Consider the following 19,612-nt stretch of genomic DNA (forward strand, 5'->3'; position numbering starts at 1 on the left):
ATTATCTTGCATCACGTCAATTATATCAGGATGAACTTCGGCTTCGTCATAAAAATTTAATACGGTTTCTTCTTCGGTGTTAAGTGCACGAAATTCTTCAAGGCGACGCATCATATGTGTTTCAACGTAATGAGTACCTAGTTAAAAATATAATGTAGATAAAAGATTTACTACGTCATTACGTATGTTTATCCTTGTCTGTTGTGAGATTTGGCATTTTTGGGTGCATCGCAAGCCTCCGCGGATTAAAAACAGTAAAACTTTTTTTATCAAAATTTTTCAAAATGGATTTTTAGCAGGGAATATTCATGAAATTTAAATTTGGTTCAAATATTTTTCTTCCGTAACTTTAATGACTGGACATTTCAACTAAACCATTATTTTAGTTATTAATAAAAGTGCAAATTCAGTGAGGGCATTTAAAAATTTCTAAAACGGAAATTCAAATTTTTATACGGACGTGACATCATAGTACTGGCTTGTCAAATTTGTTGACATACTGTATGATATTAATTACTTACATTTTATATGGTATTTTATTAAATTATACTATTCTACGGCTTTTTATTAGAAAACTTAATAATAACGAGTGTAAATTTTGTTTTGTAAATTCATTTTTTTAAAGTGTAAATTATACATTGAACTTTCAAAAATTGACAGATCACGTACTTATACGTCATCAACAGAGAGCGCCAAAAAGCTGCGTTTAAATATCTCAAAATTATAATGTATTTTAGATATTTTTTACACTTAAATACAGTATTTTTAAGCAGTATTTATATTTTTTACTTTTTTATAACGGTGTAAACAATGAATTAAAATTATTAACAAAAAATACATGAATATTCCCTATTTTTTCCTACTGGTTTTGTTTAGTAAATGGACATTTCTTTTCTTCTTTGCCCCCTTTAGCTATTACATAAGATTTTATGGCCAGTGAATTTATCCTAACTTAGTATAAGATACCAACCTTGCACTTCGGATTCCGGTAAATTCATTACACGTTCGCATAAAAATTCATCGGTTGCCGTTAATGAGATGGCATATTGTGGCATTATTAGTTTATTGACATTTAGTCCTTGGTCCATATCTTCTCCATCTAATTCCTCCTCTTCGTCCCCGTTTAAACCAAATAAATCTTTTGCTTCGTCCACGGTTTTTGGATAACCGTCTAGGACCCAACCTTGATTTAGTAGTTTATTCGTGTACATTTTCTGTTTAATCAACTTTGTAAGAAGTTCTGGGGTTATTTTTCCATTTTTACTTTCATTTTGAATTTCTTCCAATTGAATTCGATAATCTTCGGCTGTAGGCTTTTCATCTTGATCTGTTTCATCAATATCGTCTTCTTCTTCTTCCACATCCTCATCCCCTGCAAATAATCCCACAAATTTTGATTTTTGACAAAAAAACTTGTGTATTTAAAAATTTAAGTTGAAAAAATATGCAGATTTCGAAAAATATATCCTCAAAAATATTTTCTATGTGAAGATGCAGCTTGCTCTTTCTCTCATGGGTTTCACGTGTTGTCTTTGACTCGGATACGCTTTTTAACGAAGTCGGGCAAGATGGAAATTTAACAATCGAGACACAACAAGCATCACATCCACTTTCTGATAACTCGCCCGACTTCTTGCTACTTTCCAAGATATGGAGAAGGCTTAACTATATTAAAAACACTTTGATCTCCTTATACAGAATGTTCGATTTACATCTAGGCATATAAATATCACGAGTATGATAGAATACATGCGTTAAGCAATGCGTCTAAGTGAGAGGTATTATATACATGTGTTAAAGCTTCGATATGCGTTTGGAGTTTCTTAGTTGAATAGATAAACTAAACTACAACAGATATGCCTCGATACAAGTCACTTTTGCAATTTCCTACAACTCTTATAATACCTCTTACTTAGATGCATTGCTTAACGCATGTACCCTGTCATACTCGTGATATTTATATGCCTAAATGTAAATCGAAAATTCTGTATATTCTCAGATTGATCGGATATTAGGATCAATAAACCACATATATTTGTAACCTGTTTGAGAGACAATTTCTTGTGTCTGCCTCATGATCTTACAACTCACCGTCTTTTTCAGCTTCTAAGTTTTCGGCTTCAGCCTTCATTATCGCTTCTTCTAACCACGAAATTGTTTCTTCAATTACTGATTTTACATTCATGTATGTTAAGTGATAATGTTCACAAAGACGTTTTGCAATTCTTGTTTTACCCACGGCTGGTGGGCCATGTATCACTATTTTGATTGGTGCTAATTTTCTTGATTCCTGTAATATGAACAACTTTTATTTGAAACCTTTTTTCATAAATATCACTGTTTACCCGGGAAAACTATTAAAGATAAGCAGTTGAAAATTAGTAGGTAGCTTCAACTTGAGATCTTGTAAAAGAGTCTCGAAAAACGAAAAAAAATTCCTTAAAAAACTTTCGAAAATGTGCTAAACTTTTTTTAATTATTTAAAATAAAGCAAGCATTTCAACAATTAACTCAGTCAATTGTTTGTTTTCACTGGTTATGTACGTAATCGTTTTTATGATATTTGCACATACCTTAAATTCCTGACAAATTGACAGGGCATTCTGCGGTAAACTTAAATCCGTTTGCCATGTAAAATTTAATTCATTTAAAATATAATCGGGTTCAAGTGCTAAATTCACTGTCACACGTTCATAAACCGTTTGAGTAATACTTGGATACAATAGTGCTTCCTCCACTAAAACATAAACAACTTCCCCTGTCCCCATAGTTTTACCAATTGCCTTGACAATCGTACGAAATCGTGATAATTGCTGTTCCACACCCAAAATATATTGTTTGCCAATTTTCGGTAAAGCACGTATAATGGCCACGATAATATTTGCCAAATCTTTAACATGAATTAATGGTATAAAATTTTTACCATTGCCAATTATTGGTAAACGTTCTGGATAATTTAGCCATGCCCATTCAAATAGGAAACTTAGGTCATTTTCTGCTAATCCATATACAATTCCCGCAGCAACAACGATTGTTTTAAATTTATTCGGGAATTCCTTTCCATATTTTACGGTTTTCTTTTCTAAGTTCGTATGGATTTTATAGTTTGGATGAGGTTTACGTTTTCGATAATCATCCTCCTGGAATGGTAAGGACGTATCGTATGGGTTTAACGGTTTTGTAAGGGCCCATGTCATAACTGTTGAAATTAAAATAAATACTCGTAATTCTTGTAAAACTTTAAATTTTTTTGGTGACTCTTCGCTCATTTGTGCTAAACGTTTCTGAAAGTCATCCAAAACCCAATTGGCTACCACAACTTCTTCCGGATCATTGGTTATATCAAATATAACCACGGAACATTTAAATAACTTTGTTAAAAATTCTTCGGTTTGTTCAAATTTCAAAATTTCATGGACATCGTCTAAATGTTTGATTGATTTTTGTTGAACTGTTCCAATTATTTGCCATGTTTTCGCTACTTTATGAAATAGAGTTTCTTTCACAAAAATTTCATCAGATTCGCCTTCTCCCCAGTCTGCTTCTTCTTCCTGAATTTAGGCAAAATATATCAAAATTCGTGAATTAAATGAAAAAATTGCGAAGTGTCTGAAATTACACACATAAAACCGGAACAGAAAATTCAGGTTTTTATATCCTACATATATGGAATATACCATGTGTGTTTGTACCATCTAGGGATATACATATCTGTAGTATGACAGAATACATACGTTTAGTAATGCATCTAAACGAAAGGTATTATATACATGTGTTGTAAGACTACAGATACGATACGACAGATCTTCTGTTGTGTGCAGTGATGATTGATGAACTTACTAGTTATCTGTAACTAAAAAACTCCCACTCTCCAAGCGTCTTCCAACTAATGTTCAATACATGTATATAATACCTCTCGCTTAGATGCATTACTAAACGGATGTATTCTGTCATACTACAGATATGTGTCTGCCTGGATGGTACAAACACACATGGTATATCAAGGTATATTAATTTTAGTCCCAAGTTTGAAACGCTTAGAAATATTGATGATACAATCAAAATTTTGATAAAGGTAGGTGCCCATAGCATGATAACTCAAAAACGAAAAAACTATAGAGCTGAAATTTTTATAGCTTACTCAGGACGTAAAAAGTGAGCTTAAATTCGTAAAAGAGCAACATAAGTCAATTGGGTCTTGGGTCCGTAAGATCCATCTTGTAAACCATTTTAAATGGAAAAAATGTTTAAATGTAAAAAATTTTCCTTGTAAAAAAATCAACAACTTTTGTGCTTTGAAATGTCTATGGTGAACTTCACAATTTTTAATTAATTTTCACATTTAGCTTGTATTACCTCCTCTTGCTCTTCTCTGCTTGATTCTTCTTCATTCATGTTATGAAATTCTTTAAATTTTTCACCGCTTAGAACATTGACTATTTCTTCGTTATTGAATGTATCCAATTGATTGATAAAAATTCGATGAGGAATGTATGGTAATTCATCTTCGGGGATTTCATTGTTTGCGGTTGGTGCGAATAAATCGATTGATTGATTCGATTTTTCGGACATTTTTGTTTTAGTTTTAGCTTTGATAAACAAATAAAAATTGGATTTGTAGTTTTAAAAACAAGATGTTTTATTTATGTTTGAAAGAAAAGTGGTTGAAAATTGTTGGTAGCCATGAAAAAGGGAATTTATTTATTTTATTGATAATTGAGAGTTGCTATCCCAACAACTGGCGATAGTAATAGGGCTTTTCATTTACAAAATGATTCTTTTTTGTTTTGGACTGTTTTCAATCAAGTAAAGACATATCTTATATCTTCCATCTTTGTCAAAAAGCACTGCTTGAAAAAGATAAAATATATTTAACTTTCTTAGGTTGAATAATTTTTTGAAAACTGGCCGAATCAAAAGCAAATCGATGAAAAGGTCTATTCGTATTAATTAAAACAGGAAGTGGATCCGTTTTCAGTAGTTCCAATTTAGACTACCAGGTTACTTACCATTTATCAATAAAGTCCTTCACACTCGTCACTTACTTTGTCCAACTTATTACTATCTGTCCGAAATAATAATGAATCGTAATTGAAATGAAAAGATCTATTACAAAATCTCGTTTTTTGATTCGATTTACCTAATTGGGTAAAATCTTTTAAACTGTTGATAGAATTTCAAATGTAGAAAATCTTTATTTTATTTAAAAACAAACAACTTTTGTCGGAAACATTTTTTATATAAATTCAATAGATTTGGCGCAATTTCAAAACTTTCAAAAATTATAAAATTCTAACAATAATTTTAATCGTTTTATTTATTTATATCATTTTATTTATAAAATAAAAAATGTTAATGAATTAATATGAAAATAAAAGATTGACGCCATCATGAAAAATCATGTGCATCATATGAAACGTGGGGTTAAAGGTTTTAAAACTTTACACGTGAGATTGATAAAATTAAATATATTTAAAAAAGATTAGATATTTAGCATTTCTTAGATTTGTCATAATTTTTGAGATACCGGGTAAGATGGGGTTAATCAAAATAGTTAATTTTCTTGCAGCAAAACTTCGAAAAAGATTTTCAGTGAATAGATTTTTTGTTCTATCTCTAACTGTTTATAAGATTGAAGACCCAATTGACCTTTGTTGCTCATTTACAAATTCAAATTTGATATCTCTTTTCGTTTTCGAGTTATCGTGTCGATGAACAGACGGACGGACAACCGAAAGTAGACTAATTAATTGATTTTATAAACATCTATACCAAAATTTTGGTGCTCGAATCATAAATATTTCTAAGCGTTACAAACTTGGGACTAAAATTAGTATACTTTGATGTATATTTCATAAACTTTTAGTTCAGCTATCAAATGGCTACGAAAAGAGGCTTGACGCCCATTTTACACGTTCGAAAGAGTAGCTGTGTTCGATATGTGTCGTCAAGTTCCCATTGTTCGAACTTTGATTGTCAAATTAACGCCAATTGGACAATTTGATCACACAGATCGAACACAGCTATTTTTCATAAATATTATTCAGTAGCTTAGATATTTAAATAACATAATTTTTGTACATTTATTAGTGCATTTTGATTAACTGCTCTAAGAGCATGACAATTATCAATTTTAAAAGATGCAAATAAATTAATTTATTTATCTTAATGACCTTATTTTGACTTTGGCTTTAGCTTCCTAATTCTTAATCAATGTAAAATAATGTCACATTATTTTTCTAAAATGACACTTTACGTTTATCTCTACACTGCTTGCCTTCCGAAACATTTGAGTTTGGTAAATTTAGGTCTATGGTTGTATGAAAATTAAATTTTTGCTATTAAAAAAAGTAGCTCGATATTGTGGTAGATACAGATTCGGAATAATTTTTTCCGTAAAAAAATCCATATTGATATTTATTTGTTATCTACTCTCAAAATCCCTAAACACTTGTAAAGTATCTAAATCTAAATAAAATCATAAACAAATATTATTCTACAATAATAATATTAAAGAGATAGTTGTTGCAAATCAATTTAAGGTCAACCGTGGCAGATAACTTTTTTTAACGATCATGGCCAAACTATATATTGATAAAAAAAAATTACTGTATTTAAATTATATTTTATTGCATTTTTGATAAGAAAAATATGATTATATAAATGTATATAAAACATATTTGACATAATGATATTTGACATAAATGTATTTTTAACAAAACAAAATTTATTAATACAAAATTCAATCAAATGGCTCACATAGTTTATTTTTTATACACTACATATATTTAATAGAAAGCTAGATTAGGTTAGGTTAGGTAAGAGTGGCTGTCCTGTGTGGGACACACTTAGACCATAGGGTCCGTTGTGAAATCGGTGTATCCGTTTAGAAGCTACGATGCCACAAACACACACATAGCGGTCAAACTTATAACACCCTTCTTTTTGGATCGGGGATTAAAAATACATGTGTATTTTGTCAATAATGCCTCTTTAATTTAAACTTATTGCCTAAACTGTTGAGAACACATAAGCGAAAACCGATAAGTACAAGATTTCCAAGTGACCAAGTGAATTTTTCAGCCAAGTGTTTTATTCTAATACCATAAACAGAATCGATAAAATCAATTAGACTTCAACATTCACTTTTAAAATATTAGAAATAAAGTGTTCTATATGTCGGTCACACGACTGCTTTTCAAATTTTCGACAATAATATTAGAAAATAAACAATTTTAATTAATTGTTTTCAATAATTTTAATTTGACAATTACTATACCATTTATATGTAAACAATTCAAATTTTTAGTCAAAAGAGCTCCCTTTAACGCCATAATTATCCACTGGAAGCGCTGGAGTCGATCTGAATGATTACACACCCAATGAATTGAAAAATATGAATGTAATGTAAATAATCGGATTGGAATGCTTTGAATATAAAAATGTATATTTATTTTGATTGTTAAAAATAATATTATACTATTAAATAAATTTTCTCAAATTTTATCATTTCATATATTTTTACCTAAATGTTTCGTTATCTTATCTTAGAACGCATAAAATTTGAGGTCATATAATAAATGCAAATAATGGAATAATTATACTTTTTTTTTTGCAATTTGTATAAACTTCCTCTCTTCTTAAAATTTGGACAATTATTTTTTTTATTTAATCAATGATTTTGTTAATTAATTTTTATTTTATTCAAAGTATTATATTTAGAAAAACTCAGGCGAAACCACCGACTATGCTGATCCCTCATTTTGCGTGTTTGATACAGATCAATATGTAGATAGCGCCTAATTTTTCAATTTATATTGAGTTTTTTGTTTGATAGTTACAATATCGACTTTTTGAATCTTCGATAATATCGTAAAATTGATTTCACGTAGTAAATCACTTTCAAAACACATAATTTTTTATCAGAAGTTCAATATTTGATGCCCCTCTGCGACGATGCTCTAGCCCAGTGCCTAGTGTGCCTTATTTTGTTATAAATAGTATTAAATTTCCAATATACACCATATATACAAACCGTAGACGTATATGTCTATCCATAAAATTATATTAATAAAGTAATGTGTCATTACCGTGAAAACGCCTCAAATAAGACATGCACGGTGCGAATAGCATAGCCTATAGTAATCTGGGAATCAGCAGGGTGAATAAAATAGATGTTCGAATTTAGAATTAAGATAACATGTATTTATCAACTAATTTTTTTATCTTTTCGTTACAGGTATCCATGATGACTGAAAGTGGAAGTAATAATACGTCTTCGTTAACAGAACAAGGAACTGAGGAGGATACAAAATGTAATACGGTCGCATCGAATATTCCAATACCTCAAATCAAACAAATTAAAGAAGAATTAGATATATCGTTTACAGAATGTACACCATCCGCTTATTCACCGACAACTACCGTTATGCACGAGGTAAAAATTTAAATTTCACGTGGAATACCTTAATAGTAATTATAAAACATAACAGAGGTACCGCAAATGGATCCCTAGTACCTAGACTAAGGAGTTGTCTATACCCTCAATGAGAACCACCTGTCACCCGAAGGTGACAGTCTTCAGATAAGAAATGCTATTTTAGGCAAATATCGAATCCAGAAGCCACGCAGAAAGCCCGCAGCATCAAAACGTTGAGTACTTTACTGATCAAATTTAACAGGGGCGGTATCCTTTTCGATATAAACTAGAAAACTCGGATTTCTAAATTGTTTTAGAGATTTGAAAATGTAAAAAAAATCTTGTTATAATTGAATCCAATCATTGATTTTGATTCAAATTAAGATGAGCATTTCTGTGGACTGCATTATGAATTTTGTTAAAATATAACCCCTACAGAATTCACAATAAAAATATTTAGTTAGATTTATAAAAATTATTATTAATTAGCTATAAACCGGTATCGATCTTCAGTAGCATTGAAACCTTAAAATTAAAGTCAAAATAAAATTAAAATATGTTGTTTTTCATATTTTCAGATCGATTTTGGGCGATATTGTGAACAACGAGATCGATCTCCTTCGAGTCCAGATCGACAGCATTGCTCTTCGACCACGCAACCGATTGAAGAACATTCAAGAGCTGGTCACACTACGGTAAGAAGCATAATATTTATGAATTATGATTGTCATAAATTTCACTTATCTGAGGAAATTTTTTTGAAACCATTCATATATAATACGCTTTTTACGAGTCATATAATTTGGGGGTTTTGTTAACTTGCTTATCTTACATTTTATGCTGCCGAAACTCGTATCGTCAAAACGCAGAAAAAGCTTTCTTTGCTGATAACTAAGTTTATGCTCCAAATGATCGAGCAATAGAATACAACTAAGACTTGATAAAATGTATTTTCCCTTCAAAGGCGAGTAGGTTTTCCAAGCGACTCACATCACAAATTAATATTATCTTTCCTTTTACAGGATGGTATTAAAGAAGAAGATTCACCGCGTAGATTATGTTTGGTATGTGGTGATGTTGCGTCAGGGTTTCATTACGGCGTTGCATCTTGCGAAGCATGCAAAGCTTTCTTTAAACGAACAATACAAGGTATAAATCTTGCATATTTGCTGTCAAAAATTGTATATTAACTGAATTTCTTCGTTTTTGTAGGTAATATTGAATATACTTGCCCGGCTGTTGGTGAATGCGAAATAAATAAACGAAGGCGTAAAGCGTGTCAAGCATGTAGATTTCGTAAATGTTTAAGATGTGGAATGTTAAAAGAAGGTGTAAGATTGGATAGAGTACGAGGTGGGCGCCAAAAATATCGTAGAAATCCAGATTTGTCTTTTCAAATGTTGGTTACAACTGCACAACGGCCACAAATGTTAGAAGGTGAGAATCAACTATTTAAAAAATGTTTAAATTTCCAAATTACTGTTAATACTCACCGGAAATGTGAGATTTTAAAAAGAGTTTGTAATAATTCTGAGTCACATTCAGAACTTTACCACAAAGACAGCTTATCAAATTGGATTCTTAGCATGCTTGTTCCAAAACTGTTATTGAAAACTAAACCTTCATAGCTTTGGTTAGTTTACGTGTCTTAAAGACAGTTTTCCTCCATTATGATATCATATATGTGTTTTACCGCCTTTTCCGCTGATAGTTTCATTTATCAGTTCCTCAATTATTTTGACAGGCTGAGTACATCTCCTTTCTGCATATACCATGCACTACAAGAGCCCATCACAACCATTAATTAATTTTTTGTTGTGACGGTGCGAATTGAACCCGCTACACTAGGAATAAGATGTCCAATATTGGCAGTTAATATCCCAGAGAAAGACGAAATAGAATATCGAATTTTGTTTTTAATACAAATTTTTTTTACAGATATTAAAATGTTAGAAGCATTGAAAAATTGTGAACCAGACATGTTAGAAATAAATGTATCGTTAGAAGTGAGTAAACATAGAACACTATCAATGTTAAGTGATTTATACGACAGAGAATTAGTTGGTATTATCGGTTGGGCAAAACAAATACCAGGATTTACAGATTTATCATTGAATGATGAAATGCGTTTATTACAAAGTACATGGGCTGAAATACTCACATTAACATTAGCCTATAGATCAATGAAATTATTAGCTAGTGGTAAACTACGTTATGCAACTGATTTTACACTAGATGAAAAACAAGCACGCGAATGTGGAGCTCATGAATTATATAATCGGGTAAGAACAATTTATTTTATTTACTTTGTTTAGAGTTTACTTGAGTCAATCGATAACCCGCTAGCTACAGTTTTTTACACCAAGCAGACTTAAACTTATACCCTTTTCATTTTTTACTCGGAGACCCAATAGTTTTAACTATAAATTTTTACTCTTGTTTCTGATAGCGATTAAAATTGAATAAAAACCATTTAAAAACTTTGTTAGCTCAAGAAGACGGCTTATAAAATTTCTCATCTGAACTGTAACAGTAAAAGTATCGACGCATTGGGACATATCAACTCTAGTAATATCCTGCACCAGAGGTGTCGCCTTAAAGATTTTCTTAACTTTGTTTTTTTGTTTCAGTGTTGCCATGTTGTGGAGCGATTGGAACGTTTGTCAATTTGTAAAGAAGAATACTTCCTATTAAAAGCTTTAGTACTTGCAAATTCCGATGTTCGCCTAGACGATTATCATGCTTTGAAAAAATTCAGGGAATCAATATTAGGAGCACTTTCAGATGCTGTAGGAATACTACGGTAAATAAAGAATTTAATTTAAAGTTAAAACGATCAAATAATCACAATTGTATTTTTCTAGACCAAGTGGAGCACTTCTTCAACTCCAACATCTTTTACTCTCGATGCCAGCACTACGTCAAGCTGACTATGCAGTACGCCGTTTTTGGTCAGATATTCACCAACGGAATTTGGTGCCAATGAATAAGTTATTTTTAGAAATGTTGGAATCTTATTCACGGTAGCCTATTATATTTTAGTTATGATTCGATTTTTAAAAAAATATTATGTTTAAGAATTTGTAAATATATTTTGAAAAAGTATATATGTAGGAATTTACATTAAAAAAAAACTATAAAAACATCTGACAACAAAATTGTTTAAAAATTTGAATGTATTTATGCAAAATGACTGATTTTTACAAAAAATATAGTCAATTTACCAAAAAAAATCAATTTATTTGAATCCATATTATACTTTTTCATAAAAATTCCTCTGAAATCCCAATTAGCCCTCCTAAAATTATACCAAATTATTATTCTTATGACAACACTAAGCTACTATTATAGTAAATCACATTATTCAATTCGTGGCTAGAGGGTAGAGATAAGAAAAACGATCTTATATGGTGGAAAACTGTGGTGGCTACCAATAAAACATACTAAAAGAAGTTTTAAACGTTCATATTTTGCACTTCTCTATTATAGAAGTATGCAAAAAAACCTTTAAAAGGTTTTCAAAAACCAACCTCCCTTTCTGTCCGTGCGGTTAGAATTCTTCATCCGAAGTGATAAAAAACTTAAAAAATTAATCATTTTCCCATTATAATCCACAAAGGAATATGTTTATCTGAAATAATACCATAGAGCTGTATACACAAAGCAAAAACAGTAAATGAATTCTTGACCGCAGTGAGAGAAGTAGAAAGAGGCAAAAATTGTAGGCTTATAAAAGAGACGAAGACAGCCATACACGCCTACTTTATCGGTCTCTTTCTATTGCGATCAACACGACTTTCCAGCTCTACTATATTATCTCAATAGATTTATTAAAAGTTTATGCCCTTAATAAAGTTCTTGTCTACTAAAGGAAGAGTAAAACCAGAAAACTCTATAGTGGTAGAACCACTGAATTGGCATCATTGGTATCGGTACGAATAATTTCTCCCATTACGTTAACAAAATTTGTCAATTCTCCCCGTTGAAAATGGTAATAGATGATCTAAGATTATCCCGCTTGAGTTTGGTCTCCATGTGTTTTCTCTATGGGCGGGATTTTTCTATGGGCATTTTTCTTATGGGCGACTACTTTTGAATCAATCTGTATTTTAATTAAATTGATTATAATCGAAATCAAACTATCATACGTAATCATGAACGAGCCCTTTTATAAAATTCTTCTATGTAGATTAAAAACTTCCTTAAATTACCAACATTTAAATAATTCCCCTAAAAATATAGTGTAATTTATTTGTTGATTTATCAAAAATTGACAGTGATTTTATTATAGTAGCTCTAATTCTTTTGACAATCTCTTTACTTTGTCTATCTATGTAGATTTGACTTGACTGTTGAGTACAACAAAGATGGTTGAGTGTTTAGAATTGTAAAGTCAAATAGATACGATATCAAAATATAAATAAATTTTGTACATTACATCATTTTAGTGTAAATACATGTAGTAGTTTGGAATTAACACAAAATAATGAAAATTATTTCATAATATTTCATTCACAAAGTTCATCAATACATTTAAAATATGTGTGATGTTTGTTCAGACTTCCTACAGCTGCTAGTGTCATGTAAGAATAATAATAATTCTTATAAATGAAACCAATTATTTCAATTTGTCAGATGAAATCCATTTATTTTCATATATTTTTCAGACATAATCATATTTTTTTATCCATTGTCTGTTCAATTGAATTTTTTATAAAAGTGAATATTCTGTAACAATTTAATGATTATATGTTTCTTAATGAAATTGTTTTAGATGAGACCCAATTTAGCATAGAAACTGAAGAGCATCCACAGCTCACGAAGTTTGACATCTCAACATTGTTGTTATACGTACAAACATGGCCAGCAAGGTGTGTTAAAATTTTTCCAAACATTTATAAAACAGTACCTTATCCAATTTTCATAGTTGCACATATTTTGATTATTCGTCTTTTTCTTATATTTACGATTTTCGTTTACTGAGTTTTTCTATTTTGATTTGTGATTACTAACAACAGTTATTTATGTTTATGCCAACTATTTTTTAAGTCTCCTAATTTATTTTTAAAATAGGAGGCTTAAAATCAAAAAGACTTTATGTTTAAAATTACGCTCCATTTAATTCATCGGGTTTAAGTAATTTAAAATATTACTGATAAAGAGATTTTAGTGAAAACCTTTCAAAATCCATTTATTCCATCTAGAGAATATTTTTTTTGGAGCATAATTTAGCTAATTTATTTTCTTTTAACCAACAAGCAATGCTTACAGAGCCAGAAGTGAATACTACTTATTTCGTTCACCAAGGCAATGCGTCCGAATTTTCATATTAATTTTATGTTAGGTATATTATATTTGATCCACCTGGTGTAAATTTTGTATTCAGGAGCATAATAATAAAAATAAAACATAAGAGTGGTACCGCAAATGAGTCCTTAGCACCTAGACCAAGGGGCCCCCATGCCCTACTCGAGAACAATCTGCCACCCGAACGTGAGACGTCTTCGGTTAAGAGATGTTATTTTAATCAACTGAAGTAATAGGATTCTGTCAAGGCCAGACGCTATGCAAAAAGCCCTTAGTTTTTTCATTAGGATCTCTCTCAGGATTTACAGATCAAAGGTTTCTTAACTGAACAATCTGAATCTGACACTATTCAGGTTTTTGTAGGTGCAAACAAAATGTATGAGAGTTTCATCGTCCTCCAGTAAGGGTCTACAAGTGGGATCATCATAGATTCACATATTATGAAGGTGATAGTTCAATCGATAGTGCCCTGTCAAGGGTTCCACCACCTTTCTCAACTGTGCTCTAGTAAGTAAGCACAGTCGAATGACTTAGCTGTGGTTATACACAGTTTGGTCTATCGCATACCCTGCGCAAAGTCCCAGTAATCAAGATGAACTAGCCTTTCCTTGATTCGATAAATTACGGAACATTTTACTATTGAAACTTTCTTTTTTAAGAAATTCAAGTATAAGGTAGAAACAAATTGTATTTTTCAACGTGAGCTTCGAGTGAAAAATATAATGAGACACTGACCAATCAAGGGATGGTTATGTCAGTGGTTGATAAAGCATCCTGAAAATTTGATCTATGCACTTTATTGCAAGAGCTGCCACTACGAGAATTTATGGGAACAATGGTATCTCCCTTTCTCTGTTACCGCCCAGCTTTTCCTATGAGATAACTCATTCACTTGAATCACTCATTTTTGACTCTTTCTGATTTACAATCTATTGACGTCAAAACCTCTTTGCAGCTCTTAAATAGTTGCAAAAGGTTTAAATAGGGGTGGTTGGTACTGCCTCTCTGTTATCGCCTAGCTTTTCCTATGAGAAAACTCATTCACTTAAATAATTTATTTTCGACACTTTCTTCTGATTTCCAATCTATTGATTCTTGTTTCTCTAATGTTTATTTCAGACAATGTATGTGTTGTTATCGTGATTTTAAGAATTTAGAACGGTTTAGTTTAATCACACAAGGCATAATATGTCTGTGTGTACATCATTTAAAAAATTTACGTGCAACACTAACTGATAATGGCAAAACAAACACAACAAAAGGTGATGCAGATGAAAAAACTTCAGAACCAGATGAAAAAGATGAATCAATTGATGATTCATCGGAAATTACAAGCTTACAAGATAAAGAGAAATTATTTCATCTGGTATCAAAAATATTTCTAATGAATTTTCCATTGTATGTGGCCAGTAAACATACAGTACAAACTAAATTGGAAGAGGTTACATCAATGGAATTAACAAGTTTAAATGCGTTTTGTGATTTACATGATCAGGAAATTCCAATATATTTATTACGTAATGTTACTTTGTTTTGTAAATCGGGAGGTTTACATGCAATGACATTATGTTTTCAACATTTAATACCAGAAGTATTACCGGTATCTACTGCGCATGCTATCATCGCTATTGGTAATTCGTTTTCTTACTTTAAATTATAAACAGGTCTAGCTGTATAACAACGTTGCCAGGTTGGGAGATTTCCCCCTAAATTTAGTGGATTTTAGACGGCTTGGTGGAAAAATAGGGGAAACCTTTTAATAGGTTTGTTCAGGGTATTTACAAACTTCCTTAAATTTAAGTTGGAAGAACGATTTATGCTCAAAACAGAAATTATAAAAAGATTATTAATAAACTATCAACGCCAAAGTGGGGAAAAAGGGGATGAAAGTTTATATAAAATAATTTTTTGATCCACTTCTTAATCGATTTTAAAGATTCTTTCACTTATAGAATGTTATCAGCTAGTAACATGGGCTATGTTTTATTTTTGCACAGAGACGCGACCGAATGAATGCCTGCTAGTCTGTTTATAATTAACTTGCTGTGAATTTGTTTACAAAGAGATTCTAATTATTTTCGATATTTTTAGTTTGCAATTTAAAATTATGGCTAAATTTCAAAACAACTTTACAATTGCTAGTACCTTTAAGATCGCGGGTACTGAGATATATGTGTCGGTTAGCTGATTCAGAGCTTCGAACTCCGGCAATCAAAAGCATGGCAGGTATGTACAAATATTTTAGATGTTTTTTTATTTCTGAATTACTAATAGACATTCTACGAACCTTTATTTTTACTAAAATTCTAAATTACCATTTTGAGAGTCAGCTAAAAATATTAAATTATTTTCACTACTTTTTGACAACAGGTTGTTGACAAAACGGATGCAACAAGTTGTTTTATATTGTTACCTAGACTTCGAGCGGTAAATTTTAAATAATTACCTATTGTTTCGAAAAAATTTATCAAGTTTGAATATTTTTTATTTTATTTAAGGTCGCTTTTTAACAATTAGGTTATTAGCGACCTCAGAGATTTATATATTATTTAGGTAAATATGAATCATTTCGCTATTATTCTTAAACTATTACTTTCAGTATTTAATATTTCCTGGGAGACAATCATGGTGGGAAAATCTTTTTTGATAAGACCTAGGCTTGATTTCTTAATTGTAGTTTATACGGGGTGGGCCACTTTAATCTCTTAATGCTAATAGTTCGTTTTGTAGTTAACCAATCAAAAAATAACTTAAACAAAAGTTGCAGAGTTTTATGATTTAAATAAAGATTTCAATAATGATTTAAATAAAGGAAATAAATTAAAAAAATAAGAAAATCTGATTGCGTAAAATAAAAATCCACACAAATACCCTTTCTGCTGCAATTTTTTACTAAAACAAATTTTTTATTGGCTTATAGACTTTATGTGGAGTGCAATCAAAGATCCATTAGATATGCCATTGGGTTTGGATAGCGATGGTTTAGATTTAGCGTTTAAATATTTTACATCGAGTACATTAACAATGCGATTAGCTGGTATTGCACAAATTAATAGTCATATTGGATTGTTGGCTGAATTATGTGGGAATAGTGGGGCACATACACATGATATTTCATTATCATCAGATGCAGTGGATTCAGCACCACGCAGCATGGCTGATTGGCTGATAAATAACAATATTATATCTCATATATTTGGTCCAAATTTACATGTTGAAGTAAGTTTTGATGTTTAAATTATATTTTCTCACCTCCGTGCAGAAAGTGTCAACTTTCTGTTGTCGTATAAAACGAAGTTGTCGCTTTCTGCCTCCACCGGGGCCGCCTCGGGCGACAATGAACGTGAGATCTGTGACGTTTTTTACTTTTGCTCCCTACATGTGTTATATACTATTTTAGCCACTAAAGTGTTTTTTATTTGTTCGTTTTTAGCTAATAAAACAAAGCCATATAATTTTAAATTTTCTGGCAATGGAAGGACGAATTACGACTGAATATTTAGATATTATATGGGCGGCAGCACAGTTAAAACATTGTAGTAAACCAGTACATGATTTATTACCAAGTTTAATCAAACATTTATCAGTGGCTGCAGCTTTACATTTATATAATTTATTAACAAAACTAGAAACACGTGAACATACTGAACAGACATTGTATTTAGCATCCGCTTTAATTAAATTTATATGGACACGTAGTGGGGCAAGTTCAGCGGGAGCATCCACATCTGATCCATCACATATTGGCTTTGTATCAAGTTCATCGGCAATTGGATTGCATAAGTGTGCAAGCTCATCAGAAAATAGTGTTAGTATAGACGGAAGTAATTCGGATGAAGAACAGGTAAAATTTTACAATAACATGTAAAATTTTTCACTTACAAGTTTTATCCCATCACATTATATTGTGAAATTTTTCCCTATTATTGTTAATTTTAAGATTTCTCTCACAAAAAATACCGAGAATTTTGAAATATAATACTCTAATTAGTCTAGAATAATTTAAAAATCTTGTTGAAATGTAAAAAACCTTAAGCATTGTGTTTTCGATTTGGATAAAAATCAATATTAAGAGTAATTACCAAAAACATAATACCTTAAAACATGCAGTTTTTGAGATATCTTCTGAAATTCTTGGTATTTTTTTTGACAAGATGTGTTCCAACGAAAATATTTAAGGTGGCTTTATACCAAAATGTTTTCACAGTTAAAATATTATAAAGCCATCTTAAATTCATTTATTTATATTATATTAATTTCAATGTTTTTTTAGGGTGAAACATCGGCACAAAGTGAAAGCCATAAGAGTGGAACAGAAGCTGAAGAAGAAGAGGAAGATGAAGAGGAAGAAGAGGATGAAGATGATGAAATGTTAGAAATTGATCGGGAAGGGCCTACCCCTTGTAAACAAGCTCGTACACAACATGCAACTTTTGAACCAGGTATGTTTCTCTTAAAATCATATTGATTTTTCACGCTCATTCCTTGGTACAGACAATTGCAGCATTTTAAAAATTATGTTAAATTTTAGGAACACCAAGGGAAGATATATCTATTGAAAAGAAGGGAATTTCCGGAACCAAAGGATCGTAAGTATTAATTAAAATTTTTTGTTTTTGATTAAATAATTAAGGCTTGTTAATAATTCAAAAAATATATTTTATTAGTTACATAGTTTTTGAAGGTTAATATAAATTTTTCTATATACAGGTCAATCAAAAAGAAAATACCAATTGCGGATGAAGCAATAGTCCAAACAGAAAATGTGAATGTATTATCAGCAAATTTACCAGAAGGTGTTGAAACAATTGCTTCAAGTAGTTCAGCTGATGAGGAGGAAATTCATCACACGCATATGATGAAAAAGAGACATATGCGACAAAAATCATTAAAATGTAAGCTTTCATTCCCTCACTTTTATAAGATTACTCAAAACTTTTTTTATTGCAGGCAAACGACCAGATGATAGTATTCGTATGCACCGAGATTGTATTGATTTATTACCGGAGGGTGATGAAAGTGATACAGAAACCAAACATTTAAAACGGTTAGCTCGTGTAAAATCACGATCAAGGTTTGTTATTTTTCATAAACTTTCCTTCGTTCATGTATTTTTAATATATTTCTTGTTTTTAGACTGCGACGAGAACCTTTAGTTTCTGTATACGTTGGTGATAGTTCATCAGGAAGTGAAAATGGTAAAGCTTTAATTCGTTCAATTGGACCTCGTGCACCATCTTGTCAACCGTTTATACCAGATTTAGATGTTCCTCGAGATGAGTATGTTTCCTTTTTCTTTTCTTACAAATGAAAACGTCCGTGATTTTTGAGTGAAGAACATAAACATATCTTGTTATTAATTTCGGAGAGTACAAAAATATGTGTCGTTTGTAATTAAATTCAGATTACAAGTAAAATTTTCAAAAGTTTTAAAAACCTCCAACAAATGCCGATATTATTCTTGGACCGCACTCTCCAAATTGGACCGATTTTGAAGATCATTTTTCTTTTTTAGTTATTTCGGATACGAAACTCTAAACTTAGCTAAGAACACTCCATTAAATTACCTTTCAAACAAAATAAAAAAAATCAAAATCGGTTCATCCGTTTAGGAGCTACGATGCCACCGACAGACACACATGGCGTTATAACACTTCTCTTTTTGGTTCTATTATTTGTATTAATTGAAATTTCTTGACTAATATCAAAATTATTACAGGCATTTATTAGAATTATTAAGTGGGGATGAAATTGAAGGTGATGGAGATGGTAGTTATTCATCACGCATGAGCAATAAATCTGAAAAGAACATGGGTGATTTTGATGGTGAAGAATCAGTTTGTGATGAAGAACTTGCGCAGCTAGCTGCACAGGTAATGACTCCCA

The 19,612-nt window shown here is 31.0% G+C and overlaps 2 protein-coding genes across 3 annotated transcripts in view; both read left to right on the forward strand.

The window, feature by feature from the left end:
* Nucleotides 1–11,494, forward strand: part of LOC123298170 (steroid hormone receptor ERR2) — a 29,704-nt gene extending 18,210 nt beyond the window's left edge. The window contains exons 2-8 of one of the 2 annotated variants that reach the window (XM_044880098.1): nucleotides 8,240–8,437; nucleotides 8,998–9,114; nucleotides 9,442–9,568; nucleotides 9,632–9,856; nucleotides 10,358–10,701; nucleotides 11,050–11,222; nucleotides 11,284–11,493. In XM_044880098.1, the coding sequence (XP_044736033.1) occupies nucleotides 8,246–8,437; nucleotides 8,998–9,114; nucleotides 9,442–9,568; nucleotides 9,632–9,856; nucleotides 10,358–10,701; nucleotides 11,050–11,222; nucleotides 11,284–11,446 (1,341 nt within the window). In that variant the 5' untranslated portion in view covers nucleotides 8,240–8,245 and the 3' untranslated portion in view covers nucleotides 11,447–11,493. Of the gene's footprint in view, nucleotides 1–8,239; nucleotides 8,438–8,997; nucleotides 9,115–9,441; nucleotides 9,569–9,631; nucleotides 9,857–10,357; nucleotides 10,702–11,049; nucleotides 11,223–11,283 lie in introns of both variants that reach the window. The other variant, XM_044880097.1, reaches the window with a different exon arrangement.
* Nucleotides 11,495–12,868: 1,374 nt separating this feature from the next.
* LOC123298543 (ubiquitin carboxyl-terminal hydrolase 34) overlaps nucleotides 12,869–19,612 on the forward strand; it is a 35,344-nt gene continuing 28,600 nt past the window's right edge. The window contains exons 1-12 of the mRNA XM_044880575.1: nucleotides 12,869–13,002; nucleotides 13,194–13,290; nucleotides 14,846–15,357; nucleotides 15,818–15,952; nucleotides 16,647–16,945; nucleotides 17,160–17,570; nucleotides 18,000–18,168; nucleotides 18,258–18,315; nucleotides 18,437–18,621; nucleotides 18,677–18,800; nucleotides 18,863–19,006; nucleotides 19,446–19,599. Of these exons, the coding sequence (XP_044736510.1) occupies nucleotides 12,960–13,002; nucleotides 13,194–13,290; nucleotides 14,846–15,357; nucleotides 15,818–15,952; nucleotides 16,647–16,945; nucleotides 17,160–17,570; nucleotides 18,000–18,168; nucleotides 18,258–18,315; nucleotides 18,437–18,621; nucleotides 18,677–18,800; nucleotides 18,863–19,006; nucleotides 19,446–19,599 (2,331 nt within the window). The 5' untranslated portion in view covers nucleotides 12,869–12,959. The remainder of the gene's footprint in view (nucleotides 13,003–13,193; nucleotides 13,291–14,845; nucleotides 15,358–15,817; nucleotides 15,953–16,646; nucleotides 16,946–17,159; nucleotides 17,571–17,999; nucleotides 18,169–18,257; nucleotides 18,316–18,436; nucleotides 18,622–18,676; nucleotides 18,801–18,862; nucleotides 19,007–19,445; nucleotides 19,600–19,612) is intronic.

The sequence above is a fragment of the Chrysoperla carnea genome, chromosome 4 (assembly GCF_905475395.1).
Source record: "Chrysoperla carnea chromosome 4, inChrCarn1.1, whole genome shotgun sequence".
Taxonomy (NCBI): domain Eukaryota; kingdom Metazoa; phylum Arthropoda; class Insecta; order Neuroptera; family Chrysopidae; genus Chrysoperla; species Chrysoperla carnea.